Raw genomic sequence first — 22,480 nt, forward strand, 5'->3', positions numbered from 1 at the left:
GAATTAAAATGATTGAAAGAAATAATTGATAATTTGAAATAGGAAGAAAATGTCCAAAGGGGTAGGGGTGGTGGGAGGGGAAGGGGAAAGCAAAGGAGGGAAAGGAAAAATTATGAGAAAAGAAAAAAAATGGAAATAAAGTCTATGTAAATAGGGAAGGGTGGAGGGGGTGAAGGGCACACAGATAATGGGGAAAAAATAAGAACTAAGATACATCATGTTCAGGTACAAGCACTCAACGATAAATGTAAATGTATTGTTTACCTAAAATGTACCAGTGAAAGAATTTAAGAAATAAAAATGGCTGCAAACTCCCCAAATCTGGTGGGAAACACAAGCTTATCATTTTAAGAAGCTAAGAAAAGTCAAAATTGGATAAATTTAAAACCATGCCCAGTCACGTCATAACTAAACTACTGAGAACTAACAATAAAGAAGAAATCTTAAAAGCAGTTAAAGGAAAACAGCACATTACATATAAAACAATGATTCCAATGGCCACATGGTTACCATCAGAAATCAGGGTAGCAATGGTTATGTAACTAAATAGGAAATGATACCTAAATTATCTCACAATTGGTATCATTATTTTAATTGTAGTTCCTTTACTACATCTTAACACATTATATTTTCCATTCTGTCCCTTCAAACTTCCCAATTCTCCTCTTTGTATATTTGAACTCAATAATTGGATGCAAATACAACTATGATATTATGTATTTATTCTGATTTATACAAAATATTTTCCTCTTGTTGAAATGAGTCTTTGGTAATTCATGTCTTTTGAACAAGTACTTTTTTTAATCTGTAAGTTTCCCAAAATATTACATAGGTATAATAACGGATCATTTACTGTCTTACAGGGATATTATAAAGATCAAATGAGATATAAAGAAAAACGCATAGATTCTTAGGCCCAACTAAGACATTGGAAGTCAGAAACAGTACTAGCCTAGAAGATGTGAAAGCCTGATTCTTTTATCCAGTCTACTGAGAAAGTACTTTAAAGGTATTCACTTGCCCATGACTCTTCTATAGGCTAATAAAGTTGGGGGTGTGCTCTGTCCACTGATCTGAGGTTAGGACAAGTAGTCACCATAAGAAACTCACAGACTTTAATAAGGTGTTTCTGGCTATTATTTTAGCTCATTTGACCTATATTAAATGACATTTCCAGAAAGTAGAGATTTTAACCTCTGTCATCTCTTGGACATTGGGAACTAACAGTATTCTAGTTAAGGGACAAAAAGGCCATATTCAAGTAGATACAATGGATGACTAAATTCAGCAAGTATAACAAACCTAAATGGATCAGAAAGTCTGGTATTCTGATAGTGTTTAGAAATCCATAACCCCCATCTGCCCTCCCTATCTTCCCAGAGGCTGTGAGCAGTAGCACGGAAATCATCTACAAGGGACACATGAACTTGGTCTCCTGGATGAACTCTTGTATAAGGAGCAAGTAAAGTCTGGATAAAGCAACACGAGGATGTCTCAGGTTGTAGCAGAATGTGAAGAACATGTGAGATACGATTTTGGTTTTGATCTGATAAATGTGCACATTCCCCTGCAAGGATGGCCAGCACCTGTTGGCCCCAGAATTGTCAGTAATCAAAGTAGAAGATGACTAAGCAACCACAGGAATTACAACTGATTTAATGAGCCATTCACAGCTCCGTGTATCAACCTTATGTACTTAGACATGCATGGCCTAATCTTTGAGACAAGCATATGTTCCTGTCAGGATCAATTAGGTTTTCCCTATGTTTAGTTCTCCATCTCTGAATAAATGACATCCCTACATAAAGAACAGCTTCATATAAAGACTGAGCAAGATTAAGAGTCCTGAAGAGGGCTGGAGACACTTCCTCAGAGCTTCTCAAAATTCTTAGCCCATGTTAAAGGAAGGCCATACAGGTTTCTTGGATCTTAAGATTCTCTGTTTAACAGAAGTCCGTAAGGAAAACTGAAAGAATATGGAGCCTGAGTCTAGTTCGGGTTTTACTTGGTATTCTTAGGAAGGTGATAGCATCTTGGTTTCTTCTTCTGTTAAAATGGGATAAGAGACCCTAGTTTTTAAAATAGGATTTTTGTGCATCTCAATAATATGAATGCATTTAGAGAAGAACAGAATTTGAAAACTATATGGTACAGAGTATTCTTTATTATAGATGGGAAACAAAGGCATGGAAAAAAATGGAAACTAGTTTAGATTTGTTCTGAGCTAGAAAACTACACCATCCTGTTAATTCTATTCTCATTTCTATAAGAAATTTTTTTTTTTTTTTTGGTACCAGGGATTGAACTCGGGTCCTTGCGCTTGCACAGCAGGTGGGAAAACCACTGAGCTAATTCCCCGGCCCTATAAGAAGACTGACATAGAATAAAATCTTCCTGGCCTCCCTGTGTTTACTGCTATAGTTTGGATGTGGTTTGAGTGTGTTCTCCAAAGTTTCACATGCTGGAAGCCTGGTGGTCAGGTGGCAATGTTTCGAGGGGGTGGCACCGTTAAGGAGTCTAGTGGGAGGAAATTAGGTCATGGGAGGCACCACCATTGGAAGATATTATGGTAGTTCTTTAGGACCAAGATTAGCTCTTGCATAAGTAAGCTGTTATAAACAGAGTGAGCCTGGCCCCTGAATCTCTCTGGCCTCTTTTCTCATCATGTGATCTCTCCCTGTCACACACACTCTCTCCATGATGTCATCTGCCAGTAATCCCACATATGTCCCCCACAACGGTTCCCTCCTGTGGACCATATCACTTTTTGTTCAGTGTCATTAATGTAGGAAAATGGTTCTCTCCTCTTCCAATCTTCCCTCCTAACTATGATGTGTCTCTGTTATTGCTAGTCTTCATCTGCAAAGAGATATGGTAAAATCTCAAAGAGTATTTTTCCCCTAAGGTAGGTCTATCTACTCCTTTTACATCAGCAACATTTTTCCTCACTTGATTTAAATTTTCTTTTATTTTGTACTATCATAAACCTTCCATTTCTATTCCCTTTCTTGGTAATTACATAGAATAGTATTTCAAACTCTTACCTCTGTCATGGTGTACTTGCTATATCACTAAAAACTTAATCTATAAACAAAATAATTCAAATTAAAGAAAATACAGTCCCCTAAGAATTTGGTTTGCTAATATTTTACTCCAAGTTAGAAGCTGAGTCACCAATGAAGCATAAGATTTATCTTAATGTGATTTAGTTATTTACAGATTTTTACCAACATTAGGAAATTCTATCAAAAGTCATCGCAGAGTAATCAGGCAGATGGGCCCAGGTGCAAAATTCAAAAGTTTTGTTAAAAGAAAGCTGTAAGATTAAAATGATCAAGTAAGGTTAGGGCACTGGGGCATAAATCTCAGGGCTACTGAGCAAGAGATAGACTTTCTAATGACAGAAATGAAGAGTATCAGAGTATCCTTACCTGTCTTCTGTTAGTTTCATTAAGGTTGTTCCTCTAGTAGAGAAGACAATAAAGGACATTCTTAGTTGTGGGCTGGAAAGGAAAAGAAACTCTATTAGGGTAGACAGAAAGAGTGAACCATGTCATTCCTTTCTGGGCTGCTTAGCTGTTCTTGTGTTTGGAGCATGATTACCAGGACTGAGTACCTACAACCCAAAGAGGCCCAGGCTAGTGTTGCAAGCAGCCAGGAGCAGACTCTAAGGTTGTGGCCCAAGGAGAAGACCTGCTGTGTCTTTTTGGAGGCTGCTTCTGACTGGACACTGTTGATCAGTGAATGTGAACTATAAATAAGAAAGATAAAACCCATCATGCCCTGGGCTCCGTCTGTAGTGTGCCCTGAGAAAGGGATTGGTCTCCAAGTTGTCTATAAAATGGGGAATCCTGATAAACCAAGGAAGAGAGTGTCTCAACTGTGGCAGCTTGATGCTGTCAGCCATTAACATCATACAATGAACTCTCTTTGATCTCAAAGTTGGAATCACCATCCATTTTTAATTTCTCCTTGGCTTCTCAAGGATGTTATCCCATGAGGAGAGAATAGTTGACTGGCCACAGACTATCTATTACACTTGGTAGTTATATGTTTCATTTTTAATGAACAAATTGGCACTGTTTTTATATAGAGTGCTCAGGAGCACTGATAATGTAAAATTCACACTCTGAGAGAAGAACAATTCTCAGCGGAGGACCCAACATGTGTCTCACTCTGCAAGATGGACAGCCAGCCTGCAGTGGGTTTGGCAAGGGAACACTGTCCTGTGGGGCTCTTTCTGCATGTACAACAGATTCATCCACATTAACTGTGGCTTCACAAGGCAGTAGCCTCCCACACCTGACCAGGCTCAAGACCTTATAGCTCCCATTTCCCAAGATTTTTCTCAAATGTGAGCCAATTTTCCACCTTTTAGCTTGGGACCTTGGCCTTAGTCATCTGACTGTTTAGCTGGAAACAAGTGCTTAGCATCATTCTTGCTCCAATTCATTCTTCACACTGCTTCTTGAATTATTTTCCTAAAATATAAAGTAGATCCTATAGCTTATCTGCTATAAAACATCTAGTGGGTCCTACTACCTCCAGAATAAAGTCTACTTCTTTGGAAACCATAGCATGGTGTTTAGTACTTGGTAGGGGCCCAAACGATACCTGGTGAATTGAATATTATTCCTCTGAAACACTTTAGTTCTCTGTCCTTGACACTGTGCTGCCTATTACTACCTCAACCATGCTGGGGCACTGTTAAATAATAGTGACAATCATAGTGATTGTAGTGACATAATAATGGCCAACCTTATTAAGTTCTTTTGTGCCACATACTATTGTCATCTGAATGTATGAGTTCATTAAATTTGGAACAACTTTATGAGATTAGTACTATTATTATTCCTATTTTCCATAAGAGGAAATTGAGGCCCTGAAAGATGAACCAATTTTGCCAAGGTTTCACAGTGGCAGAAGTTCTGATTCTAGAGCTTGGGTTCTTAATCAGTATATTATATTGCCTTCCTTATTTATGAGCTCAGCTCTGGAAAGAATAGATTTGAAATGTGGGAAATGTAGGTATCCAAGACCCAATTAAGACCCAACAAGACACTAGACTTATAAATCTAGGATAGAAACTTAATTTTGGGAGTTACCAGCATGCTGATATGGGCAAAGTTGTTCTGAGGAATAAGATCAGAAGTGAGCCAAATACAGAACCAACATTAACATTAAAAGGGGATGGTTAAGGTTAGGAGATGAAAGAAGAACCAGAAGCCAGTGGAGGAGTTTCAAGTAGGGATAAATCAGCATCTGCTGGAGCCCCTCTATTCAAGAGACTAAGGAAGGCAAAGTGCTCACCGGATTTGTCCTTGAGGACATAATTGATGACCTTGGTGGAGGGCAAGAACAGAGGCCAGATGGAATGAAATAAGGAATGAATGAGAAGTTAGGACACAGAGACAACATTCTTTAAGGACATTTGAGTAAGAAACCAGTAAAGAAACAGTATTGTATCTAGAAAGGCATGATCAAGAGATTTGCTATCACTGTTTTTGTTCTGTTTATTTGTTGGTTTATCTTTTATTTTTTGGCAATGGGCAAGGGAGATTAACTTATGTTTATAGTCTACAGCAAAAGAGTCAGGGAAGAGGTAGAGATAAACAGGAGAAACAAACACCTGTAGAAAAATAGAGATAATGGCAAAAAAGGAACCAAAATGCAGAGGTTGGCCTTAAAAACAGGAGATACTTGGCTTTCAGTGACTGGTAGAAGGACATACATGCAACATTTAGGAGCAGGTTTGGAACTTGAGATAACCATTCTGTCTCCTCTTCTTTGGGTTCTTGATGAAGTAGGAGGTAAAGTCCGTGGCTAAGAGGGATGTGTGTGAGATATGGCTTGGGGAATTGAGGAAAGTCATGGAGAATTAGAAACATTATTAGGAAGATGAGAGGTAGTCAGAATAAAGACAAAAGGACTTGAAATGTTAAAGATCCCACTGAAACTAGCAATGATCTATTTGTAATGTCATCGATTACTTTTATTAACTAGATTTCCCCTTGCAGTATCAACTGTATCAGACTATTTATAAAAATAAATAAATAAAAACATCCATTCATTCATTTACTCAAAAACATTGATTGAGCATGTACTATGTGTCTGGCATTGTAACAGGTACGTAGGCTGCAACAGTCAAAAAATATAGACACTGTGACATGGGCTCTGCATGATGGTAATGTCTTGGAGCCATACTCTGAGAGCTCCGTAGCCAAGGTGTTCAGAGTAGACAGACAGAGGAAAGTACTTTGTGTTCCTGATTAAACTGTTTCTGTTTCTTCATCAAGGAGATTGGATTAAGTCTTCCCATAGTACCTCCATCCCCTGTCCCTGTCTTTCTTTGATTCTAAGATACTGGCACTTGCTGAAGGAGCTGGGAAGGGAATGTTGTGTACCCACTCAGGTGCTGGGCTAGTTAGCTTGTCTTGTGTTCTTTTTGTGATTCTTACATAGAAACCAGGGTTCAGCCAATGTAAGTAAAATGCTATGGTTGCACAAGGGAGCTTGGATTTGAACTCATGTTTGCCTGACTTTAAAGCATTTCCCAATGGCTCCCCCAGCTTCAGGGAGACCAGAAGACAAGAATAGCAAGTGGAGACAGAGCAGATACTGTCAAGTGTCTGGAGGCACATGTGTTTTATGTCATTCCAAAGGACCAATGGATGAGTACAGGAAAGAACATTTTGGCTCAGTGACAAAAAGACTGCTGAAACTGTAATTGTGTAGCTATTGGGGCGTTTGTTGAAAAGGCAGCAATTTTTTATCAAAGTTGTTCAACATGAGGTCAATGAATGCCCCCTAGGATAGATTGGGAAGTTGTTCCTTTCAATTCTAAGTGTCAATGATTCCCTTAAGTATGTTTTACCACCACCCATGTTCTTGTTTCTTCCTTTCCCCTATACTTTTCTTCTTCCTTGTCTCCTCTCGGCACCTGTTATCCCCAATCATCTGAGTTTAGATGATTCCTTCTGCAGCTTCTAAGTTTGAGCACTATAGAGATACCACCTCCTAAGGGCTTTTCCCTCCAGTTGGGCAGGTAGGTACATATTGATCAATGAATAAATTTAGGAGGAAGATATCTGTCATTACCCTGGGTTCAGAAGATAACTTGTATTCTGAGATGAAGAATTTCACTCAAAGAACTCTACAGACACTCATATCACATCAACTGAGAGACACTATGGAGGCCATCAAGTATAAAGTGGGAGTGTGTTAATACTTACAATGCTCAGGTCAATTTTACCAAAGACCCTGACAACTTGCTTCAAGCACATCCATGAAAGTTGTATTACCCATTGGAGGCTGCCATCAGAGAGGTGACGTGACCTCCTTTCCTTTATTAGTATGTGTCCTTACTCAATGGAAAGTGATATCTTCAAGACTTCTGTAATATTTACAGTGACTATGTTTAAACCTGCTTGGAAAAGGGGAGTTGGAGATACTCAGAGGATTCTACCTGCTATTGTACCTGATATCAACCATCAGAAATTTTTCAGGACTAAGGAATGTTCCCAGGACATAAGATTTTCAATAAAACTAAGAAAGTTGTGGGCAAAATGAAATGAATTGGTCGTCCTGCACTCTTATACACAAGTCCACTAGAAAGTGCCAGTTGTCTGTCTTTTTTAAAAATTTTATTTTATTGGTACAATTTAGGTATACAATATAATGACATGCATCTTTGGAAATTTGCACCTTTACATAATCTCTCTTGGTTCTTATTTTTCCCCCTTCTCCTGCCCTCTCTTTAACCCCTCCATCCCTCCCTATTTACAAAGACTTTGTTTCCATTTTTTCATTATGGAAAGAAGGGAATGGAATTAATATGAGAAAATAAACACTTGTCTTATAATCAAATCTGGCTCTTCCTGAAAATACTAAGTCAAGGTTGTTTTAATATGTGGCATACATCAAAACAAAGTAAAGAGTACCTGATCCAAGACTTAAGAGACCACCTTTGTAGAAAAGCATCCCCAAAGTGGTTAGGAGTTAGTAGAACAGCAAACATATGCTGGTCTTACTCATGACCGAGAACTACAAAGGAAGCATTGCTTACCTGATGAATTTATGAGCCAGCTGTTCCACAAAGAAATAGATCTCATTCCAGTGATGGAGCACACTTCCAGATCTTAAAAAAAAAAGCAGATGTTGTTTAACTCAGGAGTTCATTTGCCACACCTTGTATTAGTCCCCTTCACATTCTATTATTTTACATTTGACCTATCCGTTAATCAGTTTCATTAACTGAAATCTTTATAAATCCAGAAATTGTTTGAAAAGCTGTTTAGACTTTTCGTTAGAGCTCCTAAAAATCTTGTTAAAGGTCTTTGCTGAAGCCATCTCCCAACTCCAATTCCACATACTTATACACTGAAAATAAAAACCAAAACAAAACAGAAAAACACTGGGCTTAAATGGACTCATAGGTTAATTTCACATCTTTATGAGACAGTTATTTTTGTGATATTTAAATTATTTCTTTGATAATTTCTTTAAATTATTCCAATTCTTTGAAATTAAATTAGCATGAACACACAAAACAAAGATAAACAATCCTCTCAGTACAATTTCATTTGAAATATAGATGTGAAATTCTTAAATAAAATGTTGGCAAAACTAATCCAGCAGGGACCCAAAAGAAGAATAATTAATTAATTGAGTTTATTTTAGGAAGGCACTAATAGTTAAACATTTAAGGAAATAGAATTTAATTAGTGATATTAATAAATAAAAAAGAAAAACCATTTGGCTTTTCATTGTATTAAAAAGGGATTCTCTTCCTGAAAAGAGGGAAACTTTCATTAGAACATATGGAAGTGTTTGAAAGGAGCTTTTTTATTGACTAAAAAAAGTCTGACTGCTGTTTCAAGACACTATCTCCTTACACTTTAATTCAGCTTCAAGTATTTTCCATAGTGCTTGTACTCAGTCTGTTGTGGGCAATCCACATTAGCTTCTGCTACTCAAACCCAATTTCCTGAAGCCTGATGCCTCCCCTCCTTAATTTATGAATCTGTTTCAGTTGAGCCTTGAATTTCTGTCTGCTACTCTAATAATTGTTGAGGTTTGAGTTTGCTTCTTCTAATCTGACATTTTGTACTGTAAAAATTTTCTACTGGTTTCTGACTTTTTTAATGAATTCATTTGCAATTTTAACTTCTAAAGAGTTATTTGTTGCTGTTTTCTTTGTTTCAAACTAATACACAAACGAGGAATTCATGCAAAGTACTGTTTTCTAGATACAACATGTCTAGGAATTCTCATATTCCTTCTCTGTGAGAATTTATTTTTCTCTATCCCATATCCAGAAGGGATAAATTTTTCCTACTTGAACAAAAGCAACACAATATATTACGGTCATAAAATTAAAGACTCCATATCACAAGGATGTCTCATTTTCTCCAAGTTAATCTATCATTTTAATTCTAGAAAAAAATCTAAAAGAATATTTTGTGAAACTTAAAAACTAATTTTAAAAATAAAATGAAAATAAGAGTCTAAAACTAATCAAAACAATTCTGAAAAAAATATTTTAAAAACAAGACAAGAAAGCTTACCCTCCCAGATATAACACCCTACATAATGGATACATGATGTAACAGTGGAGTGAATGAGTGGGACAAAGAGCCTAGACTTGAACCAATATGAGATTTGGCTACACAGGGAAAGAGATGGTTCAGACTGGGGAGGGAGAATAAACCTTTCAGTACAGGATGTGGTAGCAGTTGGACTCCCAACTGAAGAAAAATATTAGATCACTATTCCGCAAATGTAACTCTTGATATGTTAAAAACCTAATGAGAAAAGCAAAACTTTAAATATGTTGGGTGAATTGTAGAAGATGGTTGTGCCCTCAGTTCAGTGCAGAGTTTCTTACAGCAGGTATGGAGACTAGAATTGTTTCTTAATAAAAGTATTATGTTGACACTGGATATGTCTAAATTTCTGAATAACAAGACACCAGAAACATGTTAAAAACAAGAAAAGAATTATAAAAGATGTTTAAAATTAATAGAAAAAGATTAGTGTGGAGTATATGTTAATAATTGGTACAAGTAAATATTAAAAGGGAGACAACAGAAAATTAGACAAAAGGTCAGAACAAATAATCTCTCAAATTATGGTAAATCAACTTATGAAAAAGTATTCCACTCTTCTGGCAAATATTGAAATGCATATTTAAACACTTGCTAAATAACACTTCATACCATTCAGGTTGTCAAGAATTAAAATGTCTGACAATATGAAATGTTGGTGAGAATATGGGCTAAATAGGAGCAATGCTCAAACATTGCTGGTAGATGTGGAAATTGATGTAACCACTTTGGAGAGCAATTGGGAAATGCCTAAAGAGCTTGAAGACAGGCATTTCCTAAGACTATAACCTGTTTCTTGGTTACAATCTCCCATGGAAGCAAGGGAATGTGCATAAGGATCTTGTGTAAGGAGGATCACTGTTGCAGTTTGTTAGAGAAAAGTAACTTTAATGTCTATTAGTAAGTAAATTCTATGAATACATTCACACACATATTACTTATTTCCATAAAACACTAAAACAAGTGGGAAAATCTATTACTATTTGCTCATCTATGTGGAGAAGTTATAAATAGTTATCCTCTATTTTCTGAAGAATAGATTGTTTTAGAATTTTACAACGGATACTGCACAAAAGTTAAAAGACAAGGATCCAGTCCTTGATCCTTCCATATACAGGAGATAATCATATGTAATTATGTGCTGATCTTGAACTCTACTTTGGCTAATCTGAGATAGTATTTGGCATAACCAGCAGCAGAGAATAAATTACCCTGGAGATTTCTTACTTCTTTTTTTTTTTTTTTACATGTTCACTATAGATTTAATTTTTTCCCCTGAATATTTGCAATTGCCAACTGGATGAATCTGTACACCATGGATATAAACTGGTTACTGTAATTACTTTATTCAAAAAAGCAAAAATTAGATAATTATAAACTACTAAGCCATTATGAAAAGATACTTCAATCATTTTTGCTTTGAGAATAACTTTTTACAATGAATACAGAATCTGGGTCATCTTATTTTGAAATTTGACTGCTACTAACTGGTTAGGGGAAAGGGTTGGGGAATTGGGACAGAACAGAGGTAAGATATGATATAGTGCGTTATCTGTGTCTTCAGCAGGAAGAAGAAAAAGTTCTGAGAACTTGATCTTTTTATACACTTTCCCTTAATCTCAGTACCACTTCACAAAATTCATTTTCTGTTATGGCAGTTTGAAATATACAAGATAAGCAATGAAGAAAATCCCCTGGATAGTAAACATTTCTCCAACAAAACTTAATAAAATATGGTATGTTATAAAATATTAGTAAGTATGCATTTATAATTTATTTTAAAAAAACATATAGTGGCTAACTCGATATAAAAAAAATCCACAGGTTATAATTGTATATTTGTTCCTATAAAGATGCTCGGTTATACCAAAATATCATTATACTGATTTATCCTTGTAACTTTCTCCAGAAAATTTTCAGTGGTCTGATCATTCTCTGAGAAACAGAAAATTCGTAAAGTATAAGTAACTTTGTTAACCATGCTTCTTTTTTTAAAAACAACATGATATTTTACTTCAAAATCACTGTTTAAAAAGAAATTTTGGGTCCCCAGTCACACGGAATAAGCCGAATCAGCCCGCTACACACAGGAAGGACTGTGCACGTCCTACCGAGGTCCTGAGTCATGTGGAAGACACCAAATCACCCCACTGCAGACAGGCAGCCACCTGGTTCCACACTACAAAGACGAACAGGACACCAGACCACCAGACCAAGGTACTGAGTCCTGCTGTTCCCAGCCCAGAGGTAGGGGATTCTGAGCCGTCGGCCCACTGCTCCTGGTCCAGAGGAAGGGAATCCCGGTCACCATCCCTCCCGCTGCTCCCAGCCCAGAGGAAAGGGCTTTTGGGCCACCTTCTGTCCCGCTGCTCCTGGCCCAGAGGGAGGGGCTTCTGAGCCACCATCCCACTGCTCCTGGTCCAGAGGAAGGGGCTTCCTGGCCACCATCCCTCCTGCTGATCCCAGCCCACAGGAAAGGGCTTTTGGGCCACCATCCCTACCGCTGCTCCTGGCCCCTGTCCCACCTCTCCCAGCTCAGAGGAGGTAATCCGTGCAGGTGCTAACAGCCCCGTGCCACAGTTGAAATGAGAAAACATGTAAATAAGTCTCAAAACCAGACTTCCAGATCACCTACAGCAACCACAAAGGGAAATGAGATGGACCATTCTGATACTCAACCACCTGGACCCACTGAACTGGCAACAAAAGGGGATCTAGAAAAAATGAAATCAGAAATAATTTCTCAGATAACAGGAAAAATTGTGCCCCTAGTGCAAGACATGATTAATAAATCTAGAGAGGAGCTGAGGAACATGATGGAATCCCAACATAAGAAACAAATGGAATCCATAAAACAGATGCAAATAGATTTCCAGGACATGAAAAACTCCATTGAAAGTCTACACAGCAGAATGAGCCAATGTGAGGACAGAATTTCAGATATAGAAGATAAGATTGCAATTAGTGACCAGGAAAAGAAAAATTGCTTCAAAATTATAAGGGAACATGAGAAATCAATCCAGCAGCTGCTAGATGATGCAAAGAAGAATAACATAAGACTGATTGGGCTCAAGGAAGAAACAGGAGAGAGTGGAGATGACATAAAAAATCTCTTCACAGAAATAATGGTAGAAAACTTCCCAGGCAGGGGAAAAGAGCTGGACATACAGATAAGTGAGGCATATAGGACTCCAAATAGCCTTGATCAAAAAAATCTACACATAGGCATATAATTGTTAAGATTCCAGAAACACAACAGAAGAACAAAGTTCTCCAAGCAGTCAGAGAAAAGAAACAAATCACATACAAAGGAAAGCCCATCAGAATCACAGCAGACTTCTCAACACAAACCATCAAAGCAAGAAGAGCTTGGAGTGACAAGTTCCAAGCCCTAAAAGAAAACAACCTCCAACCCAGATTGATGTACCCTGCAAAACTATCTTTCAAAATGGATGGAGAAATAAGATACTTTCATGACAAAGAGCACCTTAGGAACTTCGTGAATACCAAACCAGCACTCCAAAGAACTTTACACAATAGCCTAGGAACAGACATTGAGGATCACAACCCCAGGAAGCAAAGCAGAATGTACCCATCTGGCATGACAAGAAATTAAATGTAAAGGGGGAGAACCCAACAAAAAGAAAAAGTCATGGAAATGACAAGTCAATATGTTTCAGTTATAACCATCAGTGTTAATGGTCTCAATTCACCAATCAAAAGAAATAGATTGGCAGAATGGGTCAAGAAGCAAAATCCAACAATATGCTGCATAAAAGAAACACACTTAATTCAAAAGGAAACTCATAAACTGAAAGTTTAAGGGTGGAAAACAATACTGCATGCAACAGGAACCCGAAAAAAAGCAGGAGTAGCTATCCTCTTGGCAGATCAAGTAGATTTCAAAGCAACACTGATTAAGAGACACAAAGAAGGACACTACATCCTTGTAAAGGGAAGAATCCAAGAGGAAGAGATGACAATCATAAATATGCACCAAACACTAGTGCACTCAACTATATAAAACAAATGCTAACAGACATGAAAAGTCATATATGCACTAATACAATTGTAGTGGGGGACCTCAACACCCCACTGTTGCAAATAGATAGATCAACTAGACTAAAAATAAGTAATGAAATACAAGAATTCAATCGAACTCTTGAACAAATGAACTTAACAGATGTTTACAGAGTCTTCCACCCCACAAAATCAGAATACACATTCTTCTCAGCTGCACATGGGTCATTATCCAAAATTGACCACATACTCACACATACAACATGTTTAAGTAAGTGCAAAGGAATTGAAGTTATCCCCTGTATATTATCAGACCATAGTGCAATGAAATTGGAGATCCATAGCAAAAGAAACTCAAAAAATTTCATAAACATGTGGAAATTGAACAACACACTTCTGAATAACCAATGGGTCACAGAGGAAATTAAAGAAGAAATCAGACAGTTCCTTCAATTAAATGACAATGACAATACAACATATCAGAATCTATGGGACACAATGAAAGCAGTCTTACGAGGGAAATTCATAGCAGTGAATACGCATATTAGGAAAACAGAACGAGCCCAATTAAACAACCCGATGCTGAACCTCAAGCTTCTAGAAAAAGAAGAACAGGACAACCCCAAAGCTCATACAAGGGAGGAAATTATAAAGATCAGAGGAGAAATCAATGCAATGGAGACTAAGAGAATGATACAAAAAATCAATGAAGCCAAGAGTTGGTTCTTCGAAAGAATCAACAAAATTGACAAACCTTTAGCCAACCTTGTCAGAAAAAGGAAATAAAAGGCCCAAATCCATGCAATTAGGAATGAAAACGGTGAAATGACAACAGACCCAGCAGAAATCCAGAGGATCATCAATACCTACTTCCAGAACCCATACGCCAATAAGATGGACAACACAGGAGAAATGGACAGATTCCTAGATACATATGAATTACCAAAGTTGAATGCAGAAGACCTAAAAATTCTGAACAACCCAATATCAACCAATGAAATTGAAAATGTAATTAAAAACTTATCAACCAAGAAAAGCCTGGGCCCTGATGGCTTCACTGCTGAATTCTACAAGACATTTAGAGAGGAACTGCTGCCACTACTGTTTAAACTCTTCAATGAAATTGAAAGGGAAGCAATACTCCCAAATTCATTCCTGGAAGCAAGCATCAGCTTGATCCCCAAAGCAGAGAAAGACCCAGATGAAAAAGAGAACTATAGGCCAATCTCACAAATGAACACAGATGCAAAAATCCATAATAAGATACTGGCAAACAGAATGCAGAAAATCATCAAGAAGATCATACACCCTGATCAAGTGGGATTCATCCCAGGGATGCAGGGATGGTTCAATATATGAAAATCAATCAATGTAATACACTATATCAATAGAGCCAAGGACAAAAACCATATGATTATCTCCATAGATGCAGAAAAAGTATTTGACAAAATCCAACATGCATTTATGATAAAAACCCTACAAAACATTGGAATAGATGGTCTCTACCTCAAACTGATAGAAGCCATCTATGAAAAACCAACAGCCAATATCATCCTAAATGGTCAAAAACTGAAATCCTTCACACTAAAATCAGGAACAAGACAAGGATATCCACTATCACCACTCCTGTTCAGTATAGTTTTAGAAACATGAGCCACAGCAATTAGACAAGAGAAAGTAATAAAAGAAATAAAGATAGGAAATAAAGAAGTCGAAATGTCATTATTTGCAGATGACATGATAGTCTATATAGAAGACCCCAAGAACTCCACCAAAAGTCTTCTAGACTTAATAACCAAATTCAGTCAAGTAGCTGGTTACAAGGTCAATACACAAAAGTCAGTAGCTTTCCTGTACACCAATGACAGACTCACTGAGAGAGAAATAGGGCAAATAATTCCTTTCACAATAGCATCCAAAAAACTGAAATACCTAGGGATCATCCTAAAGAAAGAAATCAAAGACCTCTTCTCTGAAAACTATGGCACTCTGAAAAGAGAGATTGAAGATGATATCAGAAAATGGACAGACATCCCCTGCTCCTGGGTAGGAAGGATTAATATAGTGAAAATGGCCATACTTCCAAAACTGCTATATAGATTTAATGCAATTCCAATTGAGATCCCAGCAGCATACTTCATAGACCTCGAGAAAACAATCCAAAATTTCATTTGGAGCAAGAAGAGACCCAGAATAGCAAAAGCAATTCTAGGCAAAAGAGACATGGCAGGGGGTATCACAATCCCCAACCTGCAACTATACTACAAAACTACTGTGATAAAAACAGCATGGTACTGGCAAAGAAACAGACTCGAGGACCAGTGGAACAGATTAGAAGATGCAGAAACAACTCCAGACACACTGAGCCATCTCATCTTCGACAAAGGAGCCAAACATCCTCACTGGAGGAAAGATAGCCTCTTTAATAAATGATGCTGGAAAAATTGGGCTTCAACTTGCCAAAGATTAAAACTCGACCTGTATCTCTCACCATGCACTAAACTAAAATCAAAATGGATTAAAGATCTAAATATTAGAACAGAAACTCTGAACCAGTTGGAACAGAGGTTAGGTAGAAACCTTGAAGACATCGCTGTAGGAAAAGATTTTATGAATAAAACCTCAGTTGCCCGTGAACTAGCACAAACAATCAACAAATGAGATCTCTTCTTATTAAAAGCCTTCTGCACAGCAAGAGAAACCACCAGCAGTGTGAAGAGACAACCCACAGTGTGGGAAAAAATCTTCACCTGCTCTTCCTCAGACAAAGGTCTACTATCTTGAATCTATAAAGAACTTAAAAAGATCAGACCTCCCAAATTTAAAGACCCAATCCAAAAATGGGCATCTGAAATGAACAGACATTTCTCAGACAAAGAAGTAGAAATAGCAAATAAATACATGAAAAAAATGTTCAACATCACTGGTCATTTGAGAGATGCAAATGAAAACAATGCTGAAATTCCACCTCACTCCAGAAAGAATGGCTGCTATCATGAAATCAACCAATAACAAATGCTGGCAGGGCTATGAGTAAAGAGGAACCCTGCTCCACTGCTGGTGGGAGTGTAGACTGGTGCAAGCACTGTGGAAATCAGTATGGAGATACCTCAAAAAACTAGGACTGGAAGTCCCATTTGACCCTGCTATTCCACTGCTGGGGATCTTCCCCAAAGAATTAAAAGAATCATACCACAGTGATATATGTGCACCCATGTTCATAGCAGCACAGTTTGTAATAGCTAAAACTTGGAAGCAGCCAAGATGCCCATCAACTGGAGACTGGATAAAGAAAATGTGGTTTTTTTATAAAATGGAGTACTACTCAGCCATAAAAAATGAGAAATTAGAGACATTTATAGCTAAGTGGATGCACATTGAGGCCATACTCTTAAGTGAAATAAATAGGACACACATGTGTAAATACTGAATAGTTTCTCTGGTGTGAGAAACTGAAAGTGTAAATAAGGACTAAATGTATAATAGGTCATGTGAAATAGGAAGAAAAGGGGCAAAGGGGAAGGAAGCGGGAGGGCTAGGGGAAAGGACAGAAGGAAATGGGATTAATATGAGAAAATGGAAAACTAGGAACAAAATCTTTGTAAATAGGGAGGACTGGAGGGGTTGAAGGGAGGGCTGGGCAAGGGTGAAAAATAAGAACCAAGAGAGACTATGTAAAGATGCAAATTTCCAATGATTAATGTCATCATGTTGTATACCTAAAATGTACCAATTATAAGAATGAATAATCGATAATGTAAAATAGGAATAAAAGGCCAAAAGGGGTAGGGGTAGTGGGAGGGGCAGGGGAAAGGAAAGAAGGGAAAGGAAAAATGAAGAGAAATGGAAAAATTGGAAAGAAAGTCTTTGTAAATAGGGAAGGGTGGAGGGTGTGAAGGGAGGGCTAGGAATGGGGAAAAAATAAGAACCAAGTTGCATTATGTAAAGGTACAATTCCCAATGAGAAATGTAATCGTGTTGTATACCTACAATGTACCAATAAAAGAATTTAATGCATTTTAACAAAAATAAAAAAATTAAAAAAAAAAGAAATTTTATCAACTGGTAGGCAATTTTATGATAAATCTCAGTGCTAATTTGTTTGTGAATGTCTATACTCAGAAGATTTATATATATTCCTTGTTAGCGTTACCCTATTGCTTCTCATAATAGAATTAAATATCTAAGAAATAATATTTATGTAAGAGGATGTATTAGATGCTTTTTAGTGTACTTATAGTTACAAATATAACTATAATAACAGAGTGCCTTTTATTATTATTTAGTTTCGAACATGTTCTCATCAGCTTAAACCAATGTACATGTATGACTATTTCATTGGGCAACTTGTACCCCTAGTGGTAGAAGTGGTACAGTCATGCATGGGATAGTCAGGTATGTACCACTGGTGGTTCAAACCACTCAGTAGAGACATATGAATTATGGTCCTGTCATTAATGTGTTATTAAAGAGATTGACTTTCAGCACACAAATGATCTAATTGCCATAATATGATATTTATCACAAACATTTTAACCTGATATATACCATAAAATGTATTACATTTTAAAATGGAGATATCATTATATAAATGGGAATATGTATCATTACATATATGAATTTAAACTATTGTCTTCTCAGAAATTACTTTAAGTATAAACAAGTTTTTGTTTCCATGTCTGTAATATCTGAAATGGTAAGTGCATGTTCTCTGCTATTTTTGGTAAAACATAAAATGTTAAAAGACAACCCAGTGATAGAATTAACATTCTTCTTTCTTAGCTAATAATGTCTGGTGAATATTAAATTTTAAGACCTAAATAACAGAATGGTAAGTTAGAGATTGACAAGGTATCCTGAAAATAATAATATCTGGGGCATCATATGTTTATGATAATTGTGAAGCACTTGCCTCATAATTGAAATATAATCATTAACTTTTATAAAAGTGCTTTCTATAGTTCTAAAATCTGGTATACTGTATAGCATAGTAAAGCAGAAACATTAAACATGCCAAACATTTAGTATGCTATAGTTAACCAAAAATCTTCAAATGATGGTACAGACTGTAGTCTTCCTGACACAGTAAGGCTTAATGTATATAACTTAAAATGCATAAAAGACTATTATTTAAAGTGGTTTTAGATTCACAGCAAATCTGAGAAAAAGTGATTATATTTTTGAGAATTTTATCACAATAGGAGTTATCTAGAGTCTTTACTAATATAATAAAGGAAACTGAATCACTGAAAAAAATTAGAAACAAAATCTGTACACTATCTTTTTAGGTCTTATTTTTCTTTGTTAGATGTACCAAATATACATACAGCCCTATATCTTCGGGCCTAGGATACAAACAAGAATTAGCTGTGTGATAGCTACTTTATATAACACAGGCATTTATCCACTGTGAACTGAAAATTAAATTTTCACTCTAGCAGATTTTCAATTCCAGTCAGAAAGGTAGCAAATTATGCCATGAAGAATGTTATTTACACAACTTTTCTCTACAATATTTTCTCAGTGCAGTATTTACTATCTTTAAAAAAGTAAAAAGAAAACCTTTAATAAAGATAACAATAATAGTAGATATTGATTTTGACAGTACTATTCCATAACTCAAAACAAAAGGGATGTATTTCTTGAAATTAGGTGATTTTGATAATTACTAACCTTTAATCAATCCTTTAAGAAATGGGCATCTGATCATCTAATACATAAGCTGTTCTTTCCTTACTAAATTTTTCAGAACACTTACGAGTAAGTTCTAGATAAAGATTTGATTTATGAGGGCGATAATCTAAGTACACTGTATTACTTGTTCTTTTGGGAACAGCTTTCTCAATCTGAGTTCCTTCATGTCATTCATTAAAAGAGGTGATAGAAATTAAACCTGGGTGGGTCTGAAGTGCAGCACCCAGACCGACCTCCTAATACTTTCCAGTGATTTGGTTCCGCGTGTTTTGAGTGTTCCAAGGCTGGACACTGGTGTCTATGTATCTAGGACCCACACTTGGAATAAACATTAAGTTGTACTTATCACAAAAGAGTTTTAGATTAGCCCAGTTCTGATGTGAGGAGCCATAAGTAAAGCCATTTGTGGCAAAATAGGTGTAAATACCATCAAAACCGCTTTGAAGAATATCATTTTTATGTTTTTCTTCTACTAGAAGTGCAATAAATAATCCATCATAAGGGGAATTTTGAACACTGTGAGACCCAGAGGTAGTTAACAGATTGGCCCATTTTTTAGGCTTTGTGATATAGGAATCGTATACATAAAACGTAGGAAGAGATTTCCCAGTTCTTGTCTTGTACCTGTAAAAGGCTGGATGATTTCTGTATCTGTCTATAATGTATTTGACATTTTGATACATGTTTTGATCATCTCGATTACTATAGGGGTCTATGTGAAAAGTGACCTTTAGATTGTATTTATGGGCCTTATACAAAATAGTTGGTACCAGGTTGTCAGTAGCTTCTCCATTCTCATCTTTTGAATCAGGTGGGTACCACGAAAGTGCAAGTACACCAGGCTCGGGGAGTCGGACATCAGCAGGATCTCGGCTGGCCGAGCGGCAGCTACCCAGAATATGGAGAAAGCCAAGAGCTGCCCGTCTGAGCCTGAACAGACCCACCTGTCAAACACTTGCTCCAGCCTTTTCGGGAGACTTGTGGAGAGGGGCCGGCACGGTGCGGAGGGGCCAGCGGGGCTGAGATTTCTCACTTCTTATGAAATTACCAGAGGTGCATGTATGAATACGATATGGTACTTTCCCTCCACGAACTCACAGTGGAGTAGGGAACACAGATGAGTTAACGTCACGTCATGACATGTGCTGCAGTTGAGGTCTATGCTTTTTGCAACAAAGAAAAAGGAATGGCTTGTTGTGCCTATGCAGGCTTGGTGGATGGGAAAGTCTTTAATCTGGTTCTCGAAGGACAGGCAGAGACTTGTGAGGGAAACAGGAGAGAGAGAGAGAGAGAACATTCCTGTAAAACACGGAAGCCTGCAAGGATGGGCTGTGGGTGGGGAAGGGCAGGCAATTTCACGTGGTGGCACCACAGAGCCCACAGACGAGGGGTGAGGATTTGGGGATACAGAAAGGATCAGAGTGAGGAGCAGGTGCAGGGACCCCTCTGTCAAGAGTAAACCTTTTCAGTTCTCTTCTGTCAGCCTTTATACATGTATATCCCATCTGTTTGAAACATTCCTTGTCCCACATGCAAACTCCTACTCAGTCTTCAATTCAGGCTCCATCTGTTGGTTTTGTCCCACAGAGAGGACTTGTGCACCTCAGGCTGAGTCAGACAGGTGCCTGCTTCATGGTCTCAGGGCACTGAGTACTGTCATCACCTTCTGATACTGGGTGGGGATCAATGTTTGTCCAAGTTCCTCTTGTGAGGGTCTTGAAGCACCTCCTTTTTTGCTTAACTGAAGAAAGTAGAGCATGGAGAGGAGATGCCTCTATTTCTTATAGACATCACATGTTCCTCTGTGGTGTGGACAAGCATGCTGGGTTTGGGATTCAGATGGCTCTAGACAACTCTTGTGACTCTAAGTGAACCTAAGGGGCCTTCTTACACCTGTTCGGTGAGTGGGGCTATCTAACCATCAACAACAGATTGCTGGGCTGAATGACTGTTGAGGGTCTACCAAGAAGAGCTCACCAGCACAGGTCATCTTAGTGTAAAGGTTGTAAAGCTTTATAGATCTTTCCATTAGGAGCTCAGCCATCCTTCTGGACAGGATTCACTTGTGTATTTGAAGTCTCAAAGTCTGGTCCTGGGTGTTCTTCAACCATGGGGTAGAGGTGCTGGTTCTGGAGCTCGTGGGTGAGGGTCTGGCAGTTATGGCCCAATGCTGTTCAGGTGCTTTAGGAGAGATACCACCAGCCTCTACAACTCCTTTCCACTGGGACTAAGAAATTTCCTTGAACATTGGATCTGTGTTCACTTCTGAAATGTAGTTCTATTCTGGGTCTATATAACCAGGACAATCAACCTCTGAAATTTAAGTTACTGAAGGGCAGAGCAAAATGCCTAATAATAAGAGGGGAACTTCACACTTCTCCACTTATGTCAAATTTCCTCATCAGTAGAAAAGTTCAGCAGTGAGGAAATTATATTGGGAAAGATGCAAAGTGAAATAGGAACTTGAACTAAAATCAGGAGATTATTCTTGACACCTTGCTTAAGGGGCAAGCATTTGAAGTAAGTTCTTTTTGGATGATTACTTCTTAATTCTGAAGGATTGGCCCTATTTCACAGCCACAAATCAATTTGCATTCCTTTACATATTAAACATATGTAAAGTGGTGATAATTCCCACTTTGCTTTGTCTTAAAACATTTTATTTTCACTACTCTTACATCCAACTGATATGTAAAATTTATATACTTTTGGTGTTCACTTGATGTGTTGATGCCAGGTATAAAGGAATATCCAAGAAACTATTCTTGGGTGTTGAAAAAAATCTAGGGCCCACCAAAAACTTTCTTGCTACTGGGAAGCTGCTAAATTTTCTCAAGAAGAAAATGAGACCTCTAAGACAAACTGGAGGTGGAGTAGTATAATAAGCTTCTTTCTCTCATCTCCTATCTGCTAATAGTTGCCCTGTCTCTGTTGGGGTCTGATATTTGGACAGACAGACAGACAGACACAGAATCACCCTCTACATGGTTATCTAAGCCTTGATCACCTTTGAGCCACACTTGACAAGTATACATAGCCTATTTCCTTTAGCATTCAAAGTAAACATAACCTACAATCTAAGTATGTAAATAGGGAAGGGTGGAGGGGTGAAGGGCACACAGGTAATGGGAAAAAATAAGAACCAAGATACATCATGTACA

At 37.5% G+C, this 22,480-nt stretch overlaps 1 protein-coding gene and 1 pseudogene across 3 annotated transcripts in view; both read right to left on the bottom strand.

Annotated features, from left to right (window-relative positions):
- Antxr1 (ANTXR cell adhesion molecule 1) overlaps positions 1–22,480 on the bottom strand; it is a 311,693-nt gene that overhangs the window by 266,429 nt on the left and 22,784 nt on the right. For all 3 annotated transcript variants that reach the window (XM_021262513.2, XM_004849931.3, XM_087216268.1), the window contains exons 2-3: positions 8,066–8,137; positions 3,432–3,503 (exon numbers count right to left, since the gene is read on the bottom strand). In XM_021262513.2, coding sequence (XP_021118172.1) covers positions 3,432–3,503; positions 8,066–8,137 — 144 coding nt within the window. The remainder of the gene's footprint in view (positions 1–3,431; positions 3,504–8,065; positions 8,138–22,480) is intronic.
- LOC106009822 (glycoprotein endo-alpha-1,2-mannosidase pseudogene) lies at positions 19,194–20,263 on the bottom strand (annotated as a pseudogene).

Source organism: Heterocephalus glaber, unplaced genomic scaffold (genome assembly GCF_053883595.1).
Source record: "Heterocephalus glaber isolate CG9 unplaced genomic scaffold, H.glaber_assembly_v1.0 deba00001457, whole genome shotgun sequence".
In the NCBI taxonomy this organism is placed as follows: Eukaryota; Metazoa; Chordata; class Mammalia; order Rodentia; family Bathyergidae; genus Heterocephalus; species Heterocephalus glaber.